The sequence below is a fragment of the Lipotes vexillifer genome, unplaced genomic scaffold (genome assembly GCF_000442215.2).
Source record: "Lipotes vexillifer unplaced genomic scaffold, Lipotes_vexillifer_v1.1 scaffold104, whole genome shotgun sequence".
NCBI classification, from domain to species: Eukaryota; Metazoa; Chordata; class Mammalia; order Artiodactyla; family Lipotidae; genus Lipotes; species Lipotes vexillifer.
This window is the reverse complement of record NW_006789458.1, coordinates 236,087-262,700: the sequence shown is the minus strand read 5'-3', so window position 1 is coordinate 262,700 and position 26,614 is coordinate 236,087. Positions and strand designations below refer to the sequence as shown.

The following is a 26,614-nucleotide window of genomic DNA, read 5'->3' as shown; positions in this document are numbered from 1 at the left end:
GAAAGAGAGGCAGAGAGAAGTGATAAATAAAATAATGGGAGGGCCACGCGCAGACTAAAGTAAGTGTCAGATTCTGACTTATACCCTGCCACCAGATGCAGCTGTACAATTGAAGTACATCAACTCACTTGCCACTATAAAGCCTGCCACCAGATGCAGCTTAATTGTCACTTGCCACTCACTGATAGGGTTTTGTTTGGTTTTTTTTTTTGGCTATGTTGGGTCTTCGTTGCTGTGTGCAGGCTTTCTCTAGCTGCAGTGAGCGGGGGCTACTCTTCATTGTGGTGCACGGGCTTCTCATTGTGGAGGCTTCTCTTGTGGAGCACGGGCTCTAGGCATGCAGACTTCAGTAGTTGTGGCTCATGGACTCTCTAGAGCACAGGCTCAGTAGTTGTGGTGCATGGGCTTAGTTGCTCCGTGGCATGTGGGATCTTCCCAGACCAGGGTTCAAACACATGTCCCCTGCCTTGGCAGGCAGATTCTTAACCACTGCACCACTAGGGAAGTCCCACAGATAGGGTTTTGACATGAGTCTGCAAGCAACTGATTTATTATGATCTCTGTGCAGTCAAACCTCTCTGCTAATGATAATCTGTATTTGCAGCTGCTCCCCAGCTCTAGCACCACCGCTTCAGCTCTACCTCAGATCGTCAGGCATTAGATTCTCATAAGGAGTGCACAACCTAGGTCCCTGGCATGTGCAGTTCACAGTAGGGTTCGCGCTCCTATGAGAATCTAAGGCCACTGCTGATCTGACAGGAGGCGGAGCTCAGGTAGTAACGTGAGCGATTGGAAGCAGCTGTAAATAAAGATGAAGCTTTGCTCGCCAGCTGCTCACCTCCTGCTGTGTGGCCCAGTTCCTAACAGGCGGTGGACTGGTATCGGTCTGTGGCCGGGGGTTGGGGATCCCTGTCTTAGGGTATAAGATACTGTTGCATCTCTTAACTAGTTTCACATTTTTTTAAAAGAAATAAACAAAGCCAAACAAAACATCCTGCTTGTTACTCTGATGTCCTCAGTATAAAGATAAATGAAATTAGAACACAACATAACACCATACACAAAAATAAACTCAAAATGGATTAAAGACCTAAATGTAAAGCCAGACACGATTAAATTCTTAGAGGAAAACATAGGCAGAAAACTCCATGATATAAATCATAGCAAGATCCTTTTTGACCCACCTCCTAGAGAAATGGAAATAAAAACAAATGGGACCTAATGAAACTTAAAAGCTTTTGCACAGCAAAGGAAACCATAAACAAGATGAAAAGACAACCCTCAGAATGGGAGAAAATATTTGCAAATGAAGCAACTGACAAAGGATTAACCTCCAAAATTTACAAGCAGCTCATGCAGCTCGATATCAGAAAAACAAACAACCCAATCCAAAAGTGGGCAGAAGACCTAAGTATACATTTCTCCAAAGAAGATGTACAGATTGCCAACAAACACATGAAAGAATGCTCAACATCATAATCATTAGAGAAATGTAAATCAAAACTGCAATGAGATATCATCTCACACCAGTCAGAATGGCCATCATCAAAAAATCTACAAACAATAAATGCTGGAGAGGGTGTGGAGGAAAGGGAACCCTCTTGCACTGTTGGTGGGAATGTAAATTGATACAGCCACTATGGAGAACAGTACGGAAGTTCCTTAAAAAACTAAAAATAGAACTACCACACGACCCAGCAATCCCACTACTGGGCATATATCCTGAGAAAACCGTAATTCAAAAAGAGTCATTTCCACAATGTTCATTGCAGCTCTATTTACAATAGCCAGGACATGGAAGCAACCTAAGTGTCCATCAACAGATGAATGGATAAAGAAGATGTGGCACATATATACAATGGAATATTACTCAGCCATAAAAAGAAATGAAATTGAGTTATTTGTAGTGAGGTGGATGGACCTAGAGTCTGTCATACAGAGTGAAGTAAGCAGAAAGAGAAAAACAAATACCATATGCTAACACATATATATGGAATCTAAGAAAAAAAAATGGTCATGAAGAACCTAGGGGCAAGATGGGAATAAAGATGCAGACGTACTAGAGAATGGACTTGAGGATATGGAGAGGGGGAAGGGTAAGCTGGGACAAAGTGAGAGAGTGGCATGAACATATATACACTACCAAACATAAAATAGTTAGCTAATGGGAAGCAGCCACATAGCACAGGGAGATCAGCTCGGTGCTTTGTGACCACCTAGAGGGGTGGGATAGGGAGGGTGAGAGGGAGACACAAGAGGGAAGAGATATAGGGATATATGTATATGTATAACTGATTCACTTTGTTATAAAGCAGAAACTAACCACCATTGTAAAGCAATTATACCCCAATAAAGATGTTTTAAAAAAAAGATAAATGGAACTCTAAAGTGTTCTGGATATATACATTTGTACACAAAAATTTTAGCAGATCTGCCCACTTATTTATTAAAGATAAAGCTGAGAAAGTGGGAGAAAGGGGCAATTCCTTCCTACACCCCTCCTGGCTATAAAGCCATTTGAATCAGTTCTCAGCATGAGTATGATAACATTTCTCTTTCAATCTTTTGGTTCCATGAGATACTGGAATTTTTTTTCTCCCTTTCTCTGTCTCTGCCTCTCTCAACTGGGATTTAAAGTCTTGCTGTCATAGATGCATAATAGATGAGTATGGTGAACTGGATGTACATTTGACAATAAAATAATAATTCATAATGTGTTAAAACCATACATGTATTGGGTGATCACACAACAATAAAACCACTATAATGATACTGACAAGCAATCACATTGGCTCTTTTACAGTGAACTGAGACCACGACTGTGACAGAAAAACCCAAAACTAGGCCAGGAAAATAAGTTTCTTGTTTCCTGAATTAAATGTAATTTCAAATTAGACTTCTTTGTATTTCTTTCTGTTTGGGAAAGGGTGGGGGGAGAGGGAGAAAGAGAGAGGGAGAAAGAGAGAGGGAGAGAGAAGAAAATTTTTTACAAACAACACTTTTCTGAAGGTATTTTAAAATCACTTTTCACATTAAGAAAAAATTACAGTCCTGGAACAAATATTTGGCTCTCTTCAAAAGAGTGGAAATTTTCCAGTGGCTGCTCATATATTTTCCCCAAATAGATGCTCAAACGTGAAAAACGAGCAGGGCGCCTGGAGATAGCTAATAAGATTTAGGTACCTGGAATTCTACGTTGGTCAAGTAACACTACATACACATTTGAAAAACTGAGTCTCCCCTTTTATAAAAGGGAAGACCATGCCTCAAGATAACTTAGGCTGTAAGTAATAAGTTAAGCACAACATTCTCCAACATCTGTGTTCTTATGAATGGTTTCCCCTCCTTCCTTTCCTCAGAGCTTCCTTTAGGATCTAGTTGAATCCATCCTCTCAAATGCATTTAAATCAATGGCAGTTGTCAAGGAACAGTTATGAAAGAATACAAGTTAGATTCAATACTTGAAGTTAACATTTTTTAAATGCATGCATATTGAAATCGATGTTGGGTGTAACTGTTTTCATAAGTTTTAGGACATTATTGTCAAGCTAGATGATCAAGTTTATTTTGAAATTAATTTTGAACTATTCTGCTTAAAGCAACTAGAATTATTTGGCCATTGTTAATATCACTCATTTACCAGGTCTCAGGCGGGTAGGCTACAACTGTACCGAGTCTCCAAGAGAGGTAGAAATGGAATTTCAGTTCACACAAAATTTCATTCATGCAGCCCTGATACAGCTTACTAAGTATATGTAACTATTTACATTACATATTTTTTGGAGTGTAGAAATGAATTATGGGGAAAGCCAAATTAAACAGAAATGAACATCTCAGGTAAATCAGCTCCTCTTCCTGAATTTCCCATTTCTGCTCATATTTTCACCATTCCGTTCATTCCTAATGCTCCTGGACTGTAAACTTTGAGTCCTCTTAATTTTCCCACTTGCCAACCCCAGACCTAGTCACAAGGTCCTAGAACAAGTCTAATTTTGTTCTAATTCACTTGTACACTGAACTAGCTCAGGGCCTTATCCTTTCAATCTTGGATCACAACCCACTCGAAGTGTTGGCTGCTCTGCTTTCCTTTTGACCAGCCTACAGCTCTCCACACACATTGCCAAAGGTGATGGTCAAGGGAAGTTCTGTTGTGTAAATGAATCTTGAATGTCTTAAAAATAGTGGAAAGACCTTTCAGTCAAAGAAAATAGTATTATAAAGACACAATACTATAACAACACAAATTTGTTGCCAAAAACTGACAACCGATTTGGGTTGGCTTGAGAGTAGATACAGGGACTGGATGGGGAAAACCAGAAATGAGACAGGTAACATCTTATAAAGTATTGGTTATGCCATGCTAAGAATTGTGCTTGAAACATAGTGGGCACTCAATAAACATTCATTAAATGAATAAATCAATGAATCACTTTATCAACTACTAGTATATTAAATCTTTATGTTTAAACATTTCATATTTAATAATTGACTAGTTTGCACCTTGGCTCACTGGAGAAGAACAATGTATTCACGCTCTGTTTTCAATACTTCATATGTGGCTGATCTTTAACCTGTTATTATAATAATTAGAAATATTCCTACTCTTATGAGTGCTAAATGTTGAGTTCTTAAGGTTAACATATATAAATAGATGTTCATATATATATATATATATATATGTTTTTCTTTTTCTCTTTTTTTAGGGTCAGACATTGTTCAATGGTTAATAAAGAACTTAACCATAGAAGATCCAGGTAAATAAATAATTTTCCCATCGATAAAAGTATTTTCTTTGTGGTTTTAAGAAATATGTTTTCTCAGGGCTAACATAACAAGCAAGCAAACCTGAAAAATTATAATTACATTTTAACTATGTTTTTCCCATTTATACAGATTTTATGGTAGTCAATGTATATTTAACTAAATTTTATTTAGTTTACTTTAAAATTTTTTCAATATATAATGTCCTATTTTATAACATTTGATTCAGGTGATTAGCGACTGTCAGAATGGATGAGCAGTATACATGTCCATAAATAATTATACATATAATTTATAGCAAGTGATTATGAAATAATGAAATTTCTCTTCTGAAAACACATAGAACTAAATCTCATTGATTTATAATTTTGCCTTAACTCCATTTTTGCATGAGGTTTGAAAATAATGTTATTTGTAATTCCAATTTTTTATCATGCCTACATTATGTTTTTAATACCCTTATTGCAGCCATGGACTCATTTATTGTGGTGGACATTTTGTGTATTCTGCAACACAAAACCAATGTCCACAATTTGAGAACAGTTTCTACCAGCACACTTCTTCATTGCCTAGAACATATTCTGAATTGTGAAGAATTTAATGACTTTAAAGAAATATCATGTAAGAGCCTTCACGTGTGGCAAATATTTCACGTCACTGAAATAAAAATGAGATTATTTTGTTTAGAGAAGATGCTGAAAAAAACAAAAGAAAATAACATAAAAATTGGGATTACAGTGACAGAATGACATAATAAAGATGGCAATACACTAACTACACAGACACTATTCCTTCAATTAAAAAAATAAATTGATACGGCTTTTACTCCTGCTTCTGGTGATTACCACCTTAGAATAGTTTAGAAATAATAGTATATGGAGATGCAAAGTTTTTATTTTTACTCATTTTGAGCTAACTTTATAAGGCCGTGCCACCAGAAAATACTCTTCTAATTCTGTACAAAATGTCTGTGTACATCCCCTGATCAGTTGGTATATGATCTTTTAAAATACTTATTCTATCAAGTTAAACAGGAATAAAACAAGTAAGTAAAGATGAAGCAGCTACTGCCAGCATCAAATTATTACTAGGTGAAAAAAGGAGATAATTATTGAGAAAGGAAGCCACGGTCTTGACAGTTTTACCTTTCAGCCTCAGCTCAGTGCCATTCCTGACTTTATAAACTGTAGCACTAGACAAAAGACTCCAGTGCTAAGAAAACACTGGTACAGTCACAGAAAACTAGGGAACTACTGATTTGCAAAGAATATCATTTCTCAAAAGGCGAAGTAGATACAAAAGAGTAGTTCTTTTGCAAATTAAGACTGAAAGTGTACTTCAGTAATAGTCTGAGAAGCAGGGAAAATATACAGGTATAATATGCTAGTAAGAAACACTCATTGTTTATAATTTATACAAGAAATATCATTTTAGCTATAATGTATATGAAAAAGTGATTTTATTTGCTTGTTCAACAGTTTAAGGAAGTTGTAAAGCTTCATTAGAAGGTATATAAAAAGATAAAATCAATTATATCTGGGAAAGAACATTCATGTTTTTCAGTCATATTTATGACAGGCTGAAATATTAGTTTTTGGTTGGTTGGTATGGAGTGAAAAATTCTGTGCTGGATTTTAAGAAGCACTGATGATTGTTCTGAAGATATAACAGATTTTGCACACAGAAAATGAATCAATCTGGGAGATGATTCTAGTTAAATACAATCAAGAATGTAGCTGACATCTACTTTGGTGGTTGCATGATTAATCACACCATTTAGAACTGCTCATGAAGAAATAAGTAGTTATTATAAAGCTAGGTCTAATTTTAACTTCATAAATTATCTGAAGATATTTAAAAATGAAAGAGAAACCCATGCCAGGCTTCTATGTTGTGCTTATTTGGTGGTCAAGTGGTTGTTTGAAGAACTCTAGGGATCATTTGAAGTTCTAGATCAATAATTTGTTGAAAGAGAGTTTTGTGGCAAGTTGGAAGAAAAGACTAATGCTTTGGTATGGGAGCAGGTTCTGGTGATCCATTTAGAGATGGGGAGAGGGTTGCATGATCTTCAGGGACTTCTGAGGGAAGGGGGTTGCATAATCTAACACCAGTATATATTTACATGTACATACCAAATTTTCCTTTTACATTCATTCAACGATGGACAGTTAGGTTGCTTCCATATCCTGGCTATTGTAAATGATGCTGCAATGAACACTAGGGTGCAAATATCTTTTTGAGTTAGTGTTTTTGTTTCCTTTTGATAAATTCCCACAAGGGGAATTGCTGAATCATATGGTAGTTGTATTTTTAATTTTTTGAGGAATTTCCATAATGTTTTTCATAGTGTCTGCATCAGTTAACACCAACAGTGCACAATGGTTTCCTTTTCTCCACAACCTTGCCAACGTTTGAATCTTTTTGCTAACAGCCATTCTGACAGGTGTGAGGTGATATCTCATTGTGTTTTTGATTTACATTTCCCTGATGATTGGTAATGTTGAGCATCTTTTTCAAGTACCTCTTGTGCACATTTGTATGTCTTCTTGGAAAAATGACTATTCAGATCATCTGCCCATTTTTAATCATATTTTTTGTTATTGAATTCTTTATATATTTTGAATATTAACACTTACCAGATATATGATTTGCAAATATCTTCTCCCATTCAGTAGGTTGCCTTTTCATTTTGATGATGGTTTCCTTCACTGCGCAAAAGATTTTTAGTTTGATCTAGTCCCATTTGTTTATTTTTGCTTTTGTGCCCCTTGCCTTTGGGGTCAGATCCACCAAAACATCACTGAGATCTATGTCAGTGAGTTCACCACCTATGTTTTCTTCCAGGAATTTTATGATTTCTGGTCTTACACTCAAGTCTTTAATCCATTTTGAATTAGTTTTTATATATGGTATAAGATAGTGATCTAGTTTTGCTCTTTCACATGTGGCTGTCTAGTTTCTCCAACACCATTTATGACATTTCATGACACCAAGATAATGTCATTTCTTTCTTTTATGTTTTTGGCTCCTTGGTAGTAACTTAATTGACCATATATTTGTGGATTTATTTATGGACTGTCAATTCTGTCCCATTGATCTGTGTGTCTGTTTTTGTGTCAATACCATACTGTTTTGATTAATATAGCTTTGTAGTATAGTTTGAAATCAGGATGCTCAATACCTCAGGTTTTGTTCATTGTTCTCAAGCTTGTTTTTGCTATTTGGATTCCTTTGTGGTTCCATACAAATTTTAGAATTATTTGTTCTAGTTCTACAAAATATGTCTTTGTAATTTAGATAGGGATTTCATTGAATCTGTAGATTGCTTTGGCTATTAGGGGCATTTTAACAATATTAATTCTTCCAATTCATGAGCATGGAATATATTTCCGTTTATTTGTGTCTTCAGTTTCTTTCCTCAGTGTCTTATAGTTCTCAGTGTACAGGTATTTCACTTCCTTGGTTAAATTTATTCCTACGTATTTTAATCTTTTTGATGCAATTGCAAATGGGATTGTTTTCTTCATTTATATTTCTGATAGTTTGTTAGTAGTGTATAGAAACACAACAGATTTCTGTATATTAATTCTTTATCCTGAAACTTTACAGAATTCATTTATTCTAATGGTTTTTTGGTGTAGTCTTAGGATTTTCTATATATAGTATCATGTAAACTGAAAACAGTGAGTTTTACTTCTTCCTATCCAATTTGGATGCCTTTTATTTATTTTTCTTGCCTAACTGCTGTGGCTAGGACTTCAATACAATGTTGAATAAAGGTGGCAAGAGTAGAGATCCTTGTCTTGTTTCTGATCTTAGAGGAAAAGTTTTCAGCTTTTCTCTGTTCAGTATGATGTTAATTGTGGGTTTGTCATATATGACCTTTATTATGTTGAGATACATTCCCTCAATACCCCCTTACTTGAGCATTTTTGCATAAACTGATGTTGAATTTTGTCAAATGCTTTTCTGCAACTATCAGGATGATCATATGATTTTCTATGTTCACCAAGGATTTTGGATTGTAACTTTCTTTCTTGTTATGCCCTTGTCTGATTTTGGTATCAGGGTAATGCCAGCTTTATGAAATGTGTTTGGAAGGTTTCCTTTCTCTTCAGTTTTTTGGAAGAATTTAAGAAGGATCAATATTAAATTTTTGAATGTTTTTTAGAATTCACCAGTAAAATCTACTGGTCATGGGCTTTTGTTTGTTGGGAGATTTTTTAATTACTGTTTTAATTTCCCTACTAATAATCAGTCTATTAAGATTTTCTATTTCTTTGTGATTCAGTCTTAGAAGATTGTATATTTCTAAAAATGTATCCATTTCTTCTAGACTGTCCAATTTGTTCGCATATACTTGTTTGTAGCAGTCCTTATGATTCTTTAGTTTTCTGTGGTATCAGTTTTAAATTCTCCTTTTTAATCTCTGATTTTACTTGTTTGAGTCCTCTCTCTTTTTTTCTTGGTTAGTCTAGCTACTTTGTTGATTTTATCTTTTCAAAAAAACAGCTCCTTGTTTCATTGGTGTTTTCTATGTTTTTCAAATCTCTACTTCATTTATTTCCACTCTGATCTTTATTATTTCATGTATTCTACTAATTTTACCTTTGTTCTTTTTATAGTTCCTTTAGGTGTAAAGTCAGATTGTTTATTTGAGATATTATTGTTATGAGGTAGGAGTGTATTGCTATGAAATTCTCTCTTTGAACTGATTTTCTGCATCCCATAGACTTTGCTGTGTCATATTTATGTTCTCATTTATCTTTAGGTACTTTTTTCTTCTTTTGATTTCTTTGATTATCCATTGATACTTTGGTATCAATTTGATTTAATTAGATTTAATTATAAATTTTATTTAATCTCCATTTTTTGTGTATTTTCTCTTTATTTCCTTGTGATTGTTTTCTAGTTTCATACAATTATGGTAAAAGAAAATACTTGACATAATTTCAATCTTCTTGCATTACTTGAGACTTGCTTTGCAATCTAACATGTGATCTATCCTGAATATTGTTCCATATGCACTTGAAAAGAATATGTATTCTGTTGCTTTGAGATGAAACATATGTATCAGAATGTATATATCTCTTAAGTATATGATGTAAATGTGTCATTTACATCCACTGTTTTCTTATTTTGTCTAGATGATCTATGCATTGATTTAAGTAGGGTGTTAAAGTCCCCTACTATTGTTGTATTGCTTTCAATTTTTCAACTTAAGTCCATTAATATTTGCTTTATATATCTTGGTGCTCCTCTGTTGGGTTCATATACGTTTATAAAGGTTATATCTTCTTGCTGAATTGACCTCTTTATCATTATGTAATGTTCTTCTTTGTCTTTTATTATAGTTTTTGTTTAAAGCCTATTTTGTCTGATATGAGTATAGTATAGCTACTCTTGCTTTCTTTTCATTTCCATATGCATGGAATATCTTTTTCCATCCCTTCACTGTAAGTCCACGTGTGTCCTTTCTTCTGAAGTGAGTCTCTTGTAGGCAACATATAGATGGGTCTTGCATTTTAATCCATTCAGCTAGTCTGTGTCTTTTGATTATTGAATTTAGTCCATTTACATGTAAAGTAAGTAGTGATAATCATGTATTTTGCCATTTTGTTTATTGTTTACTGGCTGTTCTTATAGTTACTCTCAGTTCTTCTCTTTTCCTCTTTATCTCTTCCCTTGTGTTTTGTTGATTTTCTTTAGTATTATGTTGAGATTCTTTTTCTCATTTTCTTTTGTGTATTTACTACAAGTTTTTTTCTTATGGTTATTATGAGGTTCACATATGACAGCCTGTTTAAATGGTAGACTGTTTTAAGTTGGTAGCAACTTAAATGTGAACACATTCCAAACCTTTATCTTTTTACTCCTCCACACCCCTACCCTGGACAAACGTTTTACTCATGATAACACATTTTACATTATTTATTTTATGCATCCTTTAATTAATTATTATAATTTTAGTTATTTTTACTTGTCTTTTAACCACTATGCTTGCTTTATAAATGCTTGATCCACTTCCTGTAGTATATATTTATCTTTACTGGTGAAATTTTTACTTTCATATGTTTTTTATTATTAATTAGTGCCTTTTCTTTTCACCTTAAATAAGTCTTTATAATATTTCTTGTAGGGATGGTTTAGTGATGATGAACTCCTTTTGCTTTTGTCTGTCTGGGAAAATCTTGACCTCTTTTTCAATTCTGCATGATGTTCTTGGTTGGAAGTATTTTCCCTTAAGCACTCTGAATATGTCATCCACCCCCTTCTGGCCTGTAGTTTCTGCTGAAAAATATGTGATAGCCTTATGTGGTTTCTTTTCATATTTAACAAGTTGTTATTCTCTTGCTGCTTTTAGGATACTCCTTTTATCCTTAAACTTTACAATTTTAATTATGATGTGTCTTGATTTGTGTCTCTTTGAGTTCATCTTATTTGGAACTCTCTGGGCTTCCTGGACCTGGATATATATTTCTTTTCCCAGATTAGGGAAGTTTTCAGCTACTGTTTCTTCAAATAATTTTTCTGGCTCTTTCTCTCTTCTCATTCTAGGACCCCTATAATGCATATATTTCATTTGATGTCGTTCCAAAGTTCTATTAAGATTTCTTCACTTTTTAAAATTATGTTTTCATTTTTCTACTCTTGTCTGTGTTAGTTCCATTGTTTTGTCTTGCAGCTCACCAAATCGTTCTTCTACATCGTGCAGTCTGCTGTTGAACCCATCTAGTGTATTTTTAGTTATGTCATAACTTCTATTTGGTACTTTTTAATATTTTCTGTCTCTTTGTTGAACTTCTCACTGTGTTTATTCATTCTGCTCCCAGGTTCAGTGAGCATCTTTATGACCATTATTTTCAGGTCTTTATCAGGTAGATTGCTTATCTCCATTTCATTTAATTCTTTTTCTGAAGTTTTATCTTGCTCTTTCAATTGGGACATACTCCTCTATCTCCTTATTTTGCCTAGTTCTCCTTGTTTGTTTCTATGTAATAAGTATATCAGCTATCTCTCCCAGTTTTGAAGGAGTGGCCTTATTTAGGTGATGTCTCCTGGGACTCAGAAGCACAATTCTGCCTGGTCACTAGATCCAGGAGTTCAAGGGGTCTCCCCTATGTGTGCTGCATGCACCCTACTGTTGTGGTGGAATCCTGGCTGCTGTGTGGCACTGGTGGATGAGTCTGGATCCCAGGTTAGCTGCTGGGAGCAGCTGCCAAAGGGCACTGGTAGATGGGGCTATTGCTAATCCAGCAGAGCTCTTAGTGAGGCATGCCCATTGGTGCTAACAGATGGACAATTCCAAACTGGCACCCTCTAGTGGCAGTATTAGCAAGGTAACCTGCGATCACATAAATGGCTCAAATCAGTGATTCATTTCCAGGGGATATTCCACCTGGTTCTTGTCTCTCTGGCAGATGCTTCAAGGTTAGTAAGTGGGTATCCTATACCTATGATCCATGTACTTTTTTAAAAATTGAAATATAGTTGATTTACAGTGTTGAGTTAGTTTCAGGTATACAGCAAAGTGATTCAGTTATATATATATACATATATTCTTCTGCAGATTCATTTTCATTATACATTATTACAAGATATCAAATATAGTTCCCTGTGCTATACAGTAGGTCCTTGTTTTTTATCAATTTTATATATAGTAGTGTGCATCTGTTAGTCCCAAACACCTAATTTATCCCTTCCTCCCCCTGCCTTTCCCCTTTGGTAACCATAAGTTTATTTTCTATGTCTGTGAGTCTTTTTCTGTTTTGTAAATAATTTCATTTCTATCATTCTTTTAGATTCCATGTATAAGTGATATCCTATGATATTTGTCTTTCTCTGTCTGACTTATTGGGATAATCTCTAGTTCCATCCATGTTACTGCAAATGACATTATTTTATTCATTTTTATGACTAATATTCCATTGTATAAATACCACCTCTTCTTTATCCATTTATTTATCTGTCAATGGACACTTAGGTTGCTCCATGTCTTGGCTGTTGTAAATAGTACTTCTATGAACGTTAGAGTGCTTGTGTATTTTCAAATTAGAGTTTTCATCTTTTCCGTATATATCCCCAGGAGTCAGATTGCTGGATCATATGGTAACTCTATTTTTAGTTATTTTAAGGAACCTCCATAGTGTTCTCCATAGTGGATGCACCAGTTTACCTTCCCCCAAAGAGTGTAGGAGGATTCCCTAATCTCCAGCCCCCCTCTAGCATTTGTTTGTAGACTTTTGATGTTGGCCATTGTGACTGGTGTGAGGTAGTTTTGATCATTGTAGTTTGATCATCATTGTAGTTTTTGGTATTTTTGTTTGTTTGTTTGTTTGTTTTTGTCCACATTGGCAGGCGGACTCAACCACTGCGCCACCAGGGAAGCCCATCATTGTAGTTTTGATTTGCATTTCTCTAATAACTAGAGATGTTGAGCATCTTTACATGTGCCTGCTGGCCATCTGTATGTCTTCTTTGGAGAAATGTCTATTTAGGTCTTCTGCCCATTTTTTGATCGGATTGTTCTATTTTTTAATATTGAGCTATATGAGCTATTTGTATATTTTGGAAATTAATCCCTTGCCAGTTGCATCATTTACAGATATTTTCTCCCATTCCATAGGTTGTCTTTTCATTTTGTGTATGGTTTCTTTGCTGTGCAAAAGCTTTTAAGTTTAGTTAGATTCCGTTTGTTTATTTTTGCTTTTATTTCCATTACTTGAGGAGATGGATCAAAAAAAATATTGCTGCTTTATGTCAAAGAGTGTTCTGTGTTTTCCTCCAGGAATTTTATAGTATCCAAACTTACATTTAGGTCTTTAATCCATTTTTAGTTTATTTTTGTATATGGTGCTAGATAATGTTCTAATTTCATTCTTTTACATCTAGCTTCCCAGTTTTCCCAGCACCACTTATTCAAGAGACTTTTTTCCATTGTTTGTTCTTTTTTGTTTTGTTTTGTTTGTGGTACGCGGGTCTCTCACTGTTCTGGCCTTTCCCGCCATGGAGCACAGGCTCCAGATGCGCAGGCTCAGCGGCCATGGATCACGGGCCCAGCTGCTCTGTGGCACGTGGGATCTTCCCGGACCGGGGCACGAACCCACGTCCCCCGCATCGGCAGGTGGACTCCCAACCACTGTGCCACCAGGGAAGCCCTCCATTGTTTGTTCTTGCCTCCTTTTTCATAGATTAATTGACCATAGCTGCGTGGGTTTATTTCTGGGCTTTCTATCCTGTTCCATTGATCTGTGTGTCTGTTTTTGTGTCAGTACCATACTCTTGAATACTGTAGCTTTATAGTAGATTCTGAAGTCAGGGAACGTGATTCCTCTATTTCCATCTGCTTTCTCAAGATTTTTGGCTATCTGAGGTCTTTTGTGTTTCCATACAAATTTTAAAATTATTTTTCTAGTTCTGTGAAAAATCCCATTGGTAACTTGATAGGGATTGCCTTGAATTTGTAGATTGCCTTGGGTAGTATGGTCATTTTAACAATATCGATTCTCCCACTCCAAGAATACCACCATATATCATTCCACCTGTTGGTGTTGTCTTCAGTTTCTTTCATCAGCATCTTCTAGTTTTCAGAGTACAAGTCTTTTTCCTCCTTAGGTAGGTTTATTCCCATTTATTTTATTCTTTTGGATGTGATGATAAATGGGATTGTTTCCCTAATTTCTCTTTCACATATTTCATTGTTGGTGTATAGAAATGGAAGAGATTTCTGTATATTGATTTTGTATCCTGCAAATTTATTGAATTCATTGATGAGCTCTAGTAGTTTTGGTGACATCTTTAGGCTTTTCAATGTATAGTATCATGTCATCTGCAAACAGTGACAATTTAACTTCTTCCTTTCAAATTTGGATTCCTTTTATTTCTTTTTCTTGTCTGCTTGCTGTGGCTAGGACTTCCAAAATTATGTTGAGTAAAAGTGGTGGAAGCAGGCATCCTTGTCTTGTACCTGACCTTAGAAGAAATGCTTTCAGATTTTCACCATTGAGTATGATGTTAGGTGTGGGTTGTCATACGTGGCCTTTATTATGCTGAGGTGCATTCCTTCTATGCCCACTTTCTGGAGAGTTTTTATCATAGATGCTGTTGAATTTTGTCAGAAGCTTTTCCTGCAGCTATAGAGATGATCATATGGTTTTTATTTTTCAATTTGTTAATGTGATGTATCTCATTGACTGATTTGAAGATATTGAAAAATCCTTACATCTTTGGTATAAATCCCACTTGATCATGTTGTATGACCATTTTAATGTATTGTTGGATTGAGTTTGCTAGTATTTTGTTGAGGAGTTTTGCATCTATGTTCGTCAGTGATATTAGCTGGTAATTTTCCTTTTTTTGCAATATCTTTGTCTGGTTTTGCTATCAGGGTTATTGTGGCTTCATAGAATGAGTTAAGAAGTGTTCTCTTCTCTGCAATTTTTTGGAATACTTTCATAAGGATAGGTGTTAACTCTTCTTTAAATGTTTTGTAGAATTTACCTGTGAAGCCATCTGGTCCTGGACTTTTGTTTGTTGACAATTTTTAAATTACTGATTCAATTTTAGTACTGGTAATTCATCAGTTAATATTTTCTATTTCTTCCTGGTTCAGTCTTGAGAGATTGTTCCTTTTTAAGAATTTGTCCATTTCTTCTATGTTGTCCATTTTATTGGCATATAGTTGTTCGTAGTAGTCTCATGATCCTTTGTATTTCTGTGGTGTCACTTGTAACTTCTTTTTCATTTCTGATTTTATTGATTTGCACCCTCTTCTATTTTTTCTTGTTGAGTCTGACTAGAGGATTATCAATTTTGTTTATCTTGTGAAAGAACCAGCTTTTAGCTTCATTGATTTTTTTCTATTGTTTTCTTCATCTCTATTTCATTTATTTCTGCTCTGATCTTTATTTCTTTCCTTCTACTAACTTTGGGTTTTGTTTGTTCTCCTTTCTCCACTTGCTTTAGGTGTAAGTTAAGTTGTTTGAGATTTTTCTTGTTACCTGATGTAAGACTGTATTGATCTAAAATTCCCTCTTAGAACTGCCTTTGCTCTGTCCCATAGGTTTTGGATCATCGTGTTTCATTTCCATTTGTCTCTAGGTATTTTTTGATTTCCTCTTTGATTTCTCCAGTGATTCCTTCATTGGTTGGTAGCACATTGTTTAGCCTCCACACGTTTGTGTTTTCTGCCTTTTTTTCCTTGTGGTTGATTTTTAGTCTCATAGCATTTTGGTCAGAAAATATGATTGATATAATTTCAATTTTCTTAGATTTTCCAAAGCTTGTTTTGTGGCCTAGCATTTAATCTCCTCTGGAGAATGTTCCATGTGAACTTGAAAACAATGTGTATTCTCTGCTTTTGGGTGGAAATCTCTCTATACATCAATTAAGTTCATTTGGTCTAATGTATCATTTACAGCCTATATTTCCTTATTGATTTTCCACCTGGATTTCCAGTCCATTGTTGTAAGTGGGGTGTTAAAGTCCCCTAAAACAATAAGCCTTACCGTTGATTTATCCTTTTATGTCTGTTAATTTTTGCCTTATATATTGAGATGCTCCCATGTTGGGTGAATATATATTTACAATTTTTATATCTCCTTCTTGCATTGATCACTTGATCATTATATAGTATCCTTCTTTGTCTCTTGTAACAGTCTTTATTTTAAAGTCTATTTTATTCAAAATAAGTATTGCTACTATGGCTTTCTTTTCATTTCCATTTGTGTGGAATACCTTTTTCCATATCTCCTGACTTTCAGTCTGTATGTATCTTTAGTTCTGAAGTAAGTCTCTTGCAGGCAGCATATATATGGGTCATTTTTTATTCATTCAACCACTCTATGTCTTTTGTTTGGAACATTTATTTCATTTACATTTATGGTAATTATTGGTATTCCCTCCCCCTTTTTGTTCTTCTCTTGTGATGTGATGACTATCTTAGTGTTATGTTTGGATTCATTTTTCTTTTTTGTGTATATATCTGTTATAGATTTTTTAGTTTGCAGTTACTGTGAGGTTTTTGTACAGCAGCCTCTCTCTCCCTCTCTCTCCCTCTCTCTCTCTCTCTCTCTCTCCATATATGTGTGTGTGTGTGTGTGTGTGTGTGTGTGTATACATATATTCTATTATATATATGAATTATTGTTTTAAGTTGCTGATCTCTTAATTTCAAATGCATTTTTAAAAGCCTACATTTGTACTCTCTTCCCCTCATGATTTCTGTTTTTGATATCATATTTTACCTCTAATTCTTTTCTGTATCCCTTAACTGCTTATTGTGGTTACAGATGATTTTACTACTTTCATCTGTTAACTTCCCTACTAGTTTTGTTTGTGGATGATTTGTTACTTTTCCTGTATGTTTGCCTTTGTCAGAGAGCTCTTTCATTTTGTAATTTTATTGTTTCTAGTTGTGGCCTTTTCTTTTTCACCTAGAGAAGTTCCTTTAACATTTTTTGTAATGCCAGTTTGGTGGTGCTGAATTCTTTTAGCTTCTGCTTGTTTGTAATGCTTTGATTTCTCCCTCAAATCTGAATGAGAGCCTTGCTTGGTAGAGTATTCTTGGTTATAGGTTTTTTCCTTTCACCACATTAAATATATCATACCACTCCCTCCTGGCCTGCAGAGTTTCTGTTGAAAAATCAGCACATAGCTTTATGTGAGTTCCCTATTATGTTATTTGTTACTTTTCTCTTGTTACCTTTAATATTCTCTCTTTATCTTTAATTTTTGTCATTTTGATCACAATGTGTCTTTGTGTGTTCCTTTTTGGATGAATTCTGTATGGGACTCTATGCACTTCCTGTACTTCGGTGACTGTTTCCTTTCCCATGTTGGGGAGGTTTTCAGCTATTATCTCTTCAAATGTTTTCTAGTGCCCTTTCTCTCTTCTCCCTCTGAGACCCCTATAATGTGAATATAAGTGTGCTTGATATTGTCCCAGAGGTCTCTTAAACTGTCCTTGTTTGTTTTCATTGTTAATTCTTTTTTTTCTGTTCAATGGCAGTGATTTCAACTACTGTGTCTTCCAGGTTACTGATCTGTGCTTTTATATCATTTAGTCTACTACTGATTCCTTCTAACATATTTTTCATTTCAATTATTGTATTCTTCATCTCTGTTTGGCTGTTCTTTAAATTTTATAACTCTTTGTTAAAAATTCTGACTCCTTGCTCTGTGCATCCATTTTCCTCCCTAGTTTTTTGCTCATCTTACAATCATGACTCTCAAGTCTTTCTCAGGTAGATTGCCTGTCTTCACTTCACTTAGTTCTTCTGGGGTTTTATCTTGTTCCTTTGTCTGGAACATATTCCTCTGCTGCCTCATTTTGTCTAAGTCCCTATTTGTATATTTATGTTTTGGGTTATTTCTGTTTCTCAGCCTTGGAGAAGTGGCCTTCTCTAGGAGACGTCCTATGTGTCCCAGCAGTGCACTTCCCTCTTGTCACCCCAGCTGTATGCTCTAGGGCTTCCCCCAAAGAGAGCTGCATGGGTTCTTCTGTTGTGGTGGGCTGACTTATATGGGTGGTCTGGTAGGCATTACTGGCCCCTAGTCCAGTTGGTTGGAAGGTCCTACCTTGTGTGGATGTTGCTGGCTGGTGTTTAATGGTGCCTTGTCATGAGGTGGCTGGTTGCAGAACCCTAAGGCACCCCAGGGCTCACTGGTGGGTGGAATCTAGGTTGTGCAGGGGCTGTTGCCCACACACTGGCATGTGAAGCCAGATCCTGGGGTTAGTGCAGGACTACTGGCAGGCAGAGTTGTTTCTTGGAGCCTGGATGCATGGTCCATGGATCCCAGAGCTCGTTTTAGATTGTTGTTGAGGGAAGGCTAGTTCCTGATACAGTTATGTATGTGGTGCAAGGTGTCCTGAAAATTGTGTTGGCCTACTAGTGGGCAGGGCCAGGGCCCAGCTTGCCACAATGTAGGGTCTGGCTTGCTGTTGGCGGTCTTATTCCACAGACTGTGGGATCATGGTTTTCCTGGTTCTGGCATCTGCCCCCTAGTGAGTGAGGCTGGTCTAGAGGCTAGTGCAAGCCTCCTGGAGGGCAGGGCCAGCACCTACTCACTGTTGTGTGGAGGTGGGTCTTGGCCTTCTGGTGGGCAGGGCTGTGTCTAGGCACATGTCTAGAGGTGACTCTGGGCTCTGGAAGTCTTTAGGCAGCCTGTCTGCTGATGGGTCCATACCAGGTTAGTTGTTTGGCCTGAGGCATCCCAGCTTTGGAGCCTACAGGGTTTGGGTGGGGCCAGGTCTTGGTGCTAATGATCCAGCAGTGTTCACATATTTGGATGTTTCTCAATATGCCTGCCACTAGTGTCTTTGTTCCCAAGATTGCCCACCTCTCCAAGAGACTCTCCGAGTCCAGAAGGTAAGTCTGGCCCAGGCTCCTACCAAATTACTTCTTTTGCCCTTGGTCCCAGTGTGGGTAGGATTTTGTGTGCTCCCTTTTAAGAGTGAAGACTCTATTTCCCCTAGTCATGTGGGGCTCTGTAATTAAGCCCTGCTGGCCTTCAGAGCCAAATACTGTGTGGTCTCTTCTTCTTGGTTCTGGAACCCCAGGCTGGGGAGTCTCACGTGAAGTTTAATACTCTCACTCCTGTGGGAGAGCCTCAGCAATATAATTATTCTACAGCTTGTGGGTCTCCCCCCTCCCTGGGGGATATGGGATTTAATTACATTGTGAGTCCACCCCTCCTACCTATATCATTGTGGTTCCTTTTTTATGTTTTAGTTGTAGAAGATCTTTTCTGGTAGGTTCCAGTGTTCTTCATTGATGGCTGTTCTGCAGATAGTTGTGATTTTGTTGTGCTCATGAGAGGAGTGAGCTCAGGGTCTTTCTAGTCCTCTGTCTTGGCCAGTCTCCCTGTGTACTTTTTGTTCTGTTCTTTTTGTGCTGGTTTTGGGTTGAGTGAGTCTGTACCTAAGATGTTTAAGAACAGGTTTTATGCCCCCTGCAGTTATGTAGTTTTCCTGGGCATATTCCCCATTGGTTTTCAAAGCTAAGCATTTGGGGGGCTTGTCTCTTCTGTTCAGGATCAAAGGGTTAGAGTGCCTGATGTGTAACTTGGATCCCTTTCTCCTCAGGGAGAAATTCCAAACCTTTGTGATCCCTCCTAATTGTGGATTGCTGTGGCTGAGGTGTGGGTTTTTCCTTGACAAGCCAGTATCTCTGCCTTTTCTTCCTGCCTTGAAGCTCTTCTTTTCCCTTTGTTGAGGAGGTTCTGTTCATTCAGTTTTCAGGTCCTTTTCCAAAAGAATTATTTCATATGTAGTTGTAGCTTTGTTGTGTCCATGGGAGGATGTGAGTTCAGGGTCTTCAATACTGCCATCTTGAACCCATATTTCTATGAATGCTTCTTATTAGGCATATTCCTAGTTATTTTATTTTGTCTAGCTATTATATGTGGGTTCTCCCTTCCATTATATTTACTAACTGATTATTGTTTGTACATATGAAAATTATTAATTTATATATGCTAATTGTATATATCACTACATTACTAACTTTTACTTTTTTAAATATTTTTGTATTTGTAATTTATTTTAAAACTAGAATACTTCTTCCAGCAGTTTTTCCAGATTATATGTGGTTGCGGTTGAGTACCTGAGCCCTTGCATATATGTCAGTAACTTTTTTTGCCTGTGTGTATGCTGAGAACATGGCTAGATATAGAGTACATGAGATAAACTTTCATTTTTAAAACATGGTAGATATTAATTCATTGCTGTTATGCATTCAATATGCTGTTTTTCCCCTGCCAGTATTCTTACCGTAATGTCCTCCCTCTCTTCAAAATTCAAAATATAGGTACACAGTTCCTAGTTGTTTATACTTTTCTCTGTTTTTTTTTTTTTGGTGTATTTATATTATGTGCTGAATCATTTAAGTTGATTTAGGTTTTCTTAAGATGAAGAAAATTGTTTTTTCCTTTCTGTTATTAAACTTCATATTTTTCATTTTTAAAATGTGACTACTATTTTGTGCTTTTCTGAGAATTGAAATATATATATAAATAAATTAAGCAGTTAATACTGCATCTAGTTGCTCAGAACATGTTAACAATTATAGTTAGTTTTATATTCATTGTTGTTGTTATATCTAATTATTTTCCTGTTTATTTGTTCTGGTTTATTCTTTTGAAACATTTACTGGTATATTTCACTCCATTCTATACTGCAATTTTTTTCATTATTTTCCTAGCTTTTCACCTTTCTTCTCCATCTAGGTTAACTTATTTTGTACATTACACAATTTCTTTTAATTTTCTTCACTGGCAATTCAGCTCTTTATTGCTGCTAATAGAAAATAAATATATTATGGTACTTTAAATTTTTATTATTTTTCTTATTTTCTCCAGTTCTTTATTTATTTTTACCTGCCTTTTTGCAAGTTCCCTACTAATCACAGTGTGCTGTCTTATTAGTTATCTTTTATCTCTTCTTATATTACATCAGTGCCATTCACTTTTTACATTATAATTGCACATAGAAAATACTGTCATAATTTTACTTCTTGTCATTTTATGTCTTAGAAATGTTTGTGGGTTTGTTTTTTGAATTGTTTTCCCATTTATTCTCCTCAAACATAAAATATTCTACATAGGACTGACATTTAGTTATTGATAGGGTGGATGGATTGTCCTTAGAAAACTCAGTGCCATAGTTTCCCTTTTTTTCAGCTAGAGCTTCAGTGCTGGTAATATTAATTTGCCTTAATAGGTTAGCTTTCTTTTGATAGACTTGAGTCATGTGGTGAAGGAGCTGGAACTGTGGAAACCATTATATCAGGACTTCATCATGATATTATAACTGTCTCTGAGTGTGATGAACCCATTTCACTGGGTTACTTTCTCTCCCTATATTCTGCTTTGTCAATTGCCCAGCTGCCTGCAAGCTGTGGCCTTTCCAGATTTCTGTGGTATTTTTTCTCCACTGTGGTAGAGAAAAGCAGTCCAAAATTTTTACAGTTGTTATAGCCCCACTTTGGCTGCTTTTGAGTGCTGTTGATCTACTTGAATGAACAGGATCCAAAATAGTGTGCTCTGTTCTCTTCTGTGTTCTGCCCTTCCCATGCAGATTTTGGGGTTTTATTAGTGATCTTCCAAAGTCTTCTCAGTGCTGTGGTGCTTTCTTAGGAAGTGTTGCAATCTGGTCCAGTATATATTATATTCTTAGACTTTGGGGGTGTATGTTTTGCCACCCTTCCCTAATTTTTAATGCTGATGCAGGTTTCTATTTGTGTAGTTTTTTGCTGCTGAGTTGATAGTTATAAACTTTGTTTATGTTGCCATGGTGCTGGAAGTTAATGATTTTATTAATACTTTTCAACTCTGTTTCTTAGAACATAGAATGTATATGCAAATGCAAAGCACAGAATAAATTACATTAGCCTTAGAGTTAGAGCTTAGCTGATAGACAAAATGAAATGGTACTTTGATTTCATAGAAAGAGAAAGTGATAGGGTAGAAGTGTAAGAGGAAGAATTTAGCCCTTGGTGAACATCTTTTCTCACTGGCATCCATTGGAAAGCATTTTGTACACTACCAATGTCTTCAGTTGGTGATTCACTCAGTTGCTTGCATGTTGTTTCTTATTCCCATTGACAAGGTCTCTTCCTTTCTTTGACAACATTTGCTTTACCAGGCTTAGTTCGGGATCACAAGAAGTGATCCTGCTTCAAACTGGGAAAGTGTGTTGTGCTTCCTAAGGCCCTGTGGCATATTTCTGTTTTACTGCCAGCTGCATGAGAATAATTCTGCTGTTCTCCTACTATTCTGAAGTACGGGGTTCTTTGAGTTGTCTGAGGTCCTCTCTGCCTGGACAAACCATACAGTCCTTGCAGTATGATCCATCTGAGTCACTAGGTCTCTATCTAGGAAAAGAAACAGGTGGTCTCTGCTCTTGGGTAAAGTTATTAACCTTGTGCTTGTTCTTTTCCCCATTGTTTGAAATAGTGTTCTATCATATCAATTAGCTTTTGCTGTGTATCAAACCACCCCAAAATTTAGTGACTTAGAACGGCTATTTTATTTAGCTCATGATTCTGTGGAATTGCTGGGTCATGCAGAGATGTGTACTTAACTTTATAAGAAACTGCCAAAGCTGGACCTTCTGATGGACTGTAGCTAGCTGGTGGATGGATGGTCTAGGATTTTTGGCATATTTGGTACTTGGTAGGCTGTCAGCCAGGTGCATCTCATTCTCTCATCCTTCAACCTGCTAGCACTGGCTTTTTACCATGGTGTTTTCTGGGTTCCAAATATAACAAAAGCTTCTGCTAGTGTCACATTTTCTATTGCTTCATTTGCCAAGAAAGTGCCATGGCCAAGAACAGAGCCAGTGTAGGAAGGTACATTCAAAAACATGGATGCAGAAGGGTGCAAGCAAATTGGGGCAATTACTACAAAAATCTTCCACATCTGTATTTCTTCTGCCTTTCAGGTCTGCCCTCCTATGGTATGTCCTACTAGCTTTTGACTTGGAGTTGCAAAATTCGTCCCCCAGAACGTGTTCATTTTTTCTTAGTAAATATGCTTTATATCCAATATCATATCATACTAATTATAGATGTGATTTGAGTGAATTTATCAAAGACAAAGCTTTGGTGAAGTTTGCATCCTTCACAAAATGATTGACAGACATCAATAACTTCTTGATCTCAGTTTGCTCATTTGTGATCCTTGCTGCCTCTCCCTGGAAGGGTCACTCTTACCAAACTCTTGAAGTGATAATGACCAAGGTGAGTAGTACTTCAGACTAATGAGTAGCTAGGATTTGACATGAGTCTCACTCTGACCCGTGGATATCAAAGAACATTAAATATTTCTATGTTCCCTGAGTGGCAACCTGCTTGCTCTACCTTTCTCCTCTTTGTCAGTCCATGCTTCTTAAGATCCCAGTATTCCTTGAGAGGCATCCTGGAATTGAAGACGGGTAATGGGCTTTGCAGACATGCTTGAGCTTGAATCTGTATCTGTACTTACTATCTATGGGGCATTGGGCAAGTTACTTAATTTCTCTCTTTTTTTTTTTTTCCTTTTCTTCTTCTTCAGTAAGATGCTTTTATTACAATGTTTTGTGAAGCTCAAATGAGTCAACATGCAAGTGTGCCAAAATCCTGATTTTATTTTTAAATAGGCCAGATTCTTTTAAAACTCTGAACATTTGCAAGCACATTTAACTAAATTGAATTCTTTAAAAACGTATGCAATTTTTATACTAGCCTTCGAACACAACCTATTCCTTCTCATCATCATTCAGCTCCCATTGGCTTTCCTTTACAATGAATATTTTCTGAGCATACTTACATTTGAAAGCACTCAATTTGTTGCTTAATTTTATTAGCTTTTATTTTTTATTTTACATGTTGGTCTTGTCGCTTCAACCAAATCTAGAGAACATAATGGCAGAGAACATATATCCCCTCCAGTCATTGACTGAAGTGCCAAGATCAATCAGTTCCCAATTATCACTTGATTTTTTTCTACTAATGGGAATCCACTGAAATGATATCAGGTTTATGGTAACTACTGATTTAGTTTGTGATCTCCTAAATAGATGAGAAGTGAGGAGGAAGAAATTTCAAATGAACTTTTCTTCATCTAAACCAAACCCAATATAAAAGAAATGGTTTGGGGGCTTCCCTGGTGGTGCGGGCGCAGTGGTTGAGAGTCCGCCTGCCGATGCTAGGGGACACGGGTTCGTGCCCCGGTCTGGGAATATCCCACATGCCGCGGATCGGCTGGGCCCGTGAGCCATGGCCGCTGAGCCTGCGCATCCAGAGACTGTGCTCCACAGCGGAAGAGGCCGCAGCAGTGAGAGGCACCAAAAAAAAAAAAAAAAAAAAGAAAAAAAGAAAGAAAGAAATGGTTTAACATGCAGACAGAAGAATAAGATTAAGGATAAATATAGATTTATCCAGGATAAAAACTTAATTTTGAATAGTTTCAAAATTTTCTTCCTTTAGAAGTATCACCTGTTGTAAAAAAAAAAAAAAAAACCTGTGAAAATTGAGATTCAGACAAAATTGAGATTCAGCCAGATGTTTTGCTTACATATTATCAAACTGGATTGAATATCTTGTCACTGAATTAATTGAATCAACCTATTATGTTCACCATTATACAGAGTCTGTCATCTGCCTCTAAATCCTGCCACAAATTCTCTAGAAAAAGTGATATAAATTCTGTTAAATATAATAAAACTCTGTTACAAGTGGCCTTAGTATTCTATGGATCTGGTTAGCTTGCCAGTGAAATCAGAATGTATCAGAATTGAGAAAGTATATAGTATCTCTGTTATCCTTGATAACGTTTACTTGCAAAGCATTTCATGCTTTTTCCATATAGTTTTTAAATAGATCATTTCATTTGAATACCACAAAAATATCAAGAAGTAGTCATGCAGACATAGTTATTTTACAATTGGACAATCAACTGAGAGGAAATTATGACAAAAGCCTGTTTAAATACATAGAAACATGTCTCCCAATCTCTACCCTGTGTGTATGCTCCTTTTTGCACAATTATTTCAGACCTAGATTCTACTTTTCCTTAAATGGTTGGCAACCATGAGAGGTGCATAGATCCACCTGACCAGATGTTTCATTATATAGTGTCTTTTGGAATAAAGAAATTGATTTTCTTGGATTTGGTGTTGTACTTACCTATTGCATCCTGGCCATACCCTTTGTTAGAGCTATTTCCTATATATTTCAACTCATATGTATTATAGGCAAAATAAAAAGAGATCTTTTCTGTATGCTCTTGTTTCAAACAATAGTCTTACTTGGGTAGTGAGAGGAAAGAAGCATTTAAATCACTCTGCACCTATAAAAATACATATTTTATTGTCCAGTCTACAAATTATCATGTCAATATGAAATAGATAAAAGTGACCCCTTTATTATTTATTGTTTCAATGCTAATGAACCATTATAGGAAAATATTCTTTCTTTCTATGGCATAATTTTAAATTCTGATGATAATATGCAAGAAATCATAGATTAGAGCCATCACACACACCTCTAACATGATTGATTACTTTGACCTTGTTCAGAATGATAGATATTATCCAAGCATACATCTTGCAAATGTGCATTTTCTGTTTTAAATAATGCTTAAAGAAAACACCAATAAATTCCTCATATCTTTGAGTACCTGCTCCCAACCCGTGTCCCTGCTACTGCAGCCAGAGCTTCATAGTTATTCATATGTGCATAGGGAATAATATATGTTGTTCTAATTATTTTCATGTGAGATGAGCAAGAGCCATAGTTTCCTTTATGTATTCATTTTAGTGACTTATTAGCTTCTCCTGAAAAGCGAGCAGTAATTCCTTTTTGCATATATTCTATTGGTACCCCAGTTCTTTAAAATACAAATCACGGTATCTTTATATGGAATATAATCAGGAGCCTGTCTTTTGGTGGCCTTTGCCCCTTGGGAATACTCTAGCAAGTCAGAAAGTAAAAAAGTCTGCAAATGTTTATGATATCTTCCAATCAAAGTAATCCATACCAACAAGTAAAGCCCAGTCGTATCTAGCCTATTGAGATCAACTCTTTCATTTAACTTATATCCTAGCCACACTTCCTTCTCCTCCTCTCCCCCATTTTTCTATCTATTTATTTATGTTTTGCATTTGCATTTAAATACCATATTTCATAATGGAGAAAGTGCTATTGTCATTTTATTAATATAATAATGCAGTTGCTGTACATAATTAAAACTGAAAACCCAGAATGTACTGAAAAATCTTCATAAAGTCCATAAATCAAAGTTTTGATTGCCAGAATGGAGGCTATTACTCCCAGCTTGTCAATGCCATGGTTTTAGCCACAGGCAGGCTATT

The 26,614-nt window shown here is 36.0% G+C and overlaps 1 protein-coding gene across 5 annotated transcripts in view; it reads left to right on the top strand.

Annotated features, from left to right (window-relative positions):
- The window catches only part of RGS7 (regulator of G protein signaling 7), a 615,580-nt gene that overhangs the window by 423,474 nt on the left and 165,492 nt on the right, over positions 1–26,614 (top strand). For all 5 annotated transcript variants that reach the window (XM_007462619.1, XM_007462616.1, XM_007462617.1 and 2 more), the window contains one exon: positions 4,704–4,754. In XM_007462619.1, coding sequence (XP_007462681.1) covers positions 4,704–4,754 — 51 coding nt within the window. The remainder of the gene's footprint in view (positions 1–4,703; positions 4,755–26,614) is intronic.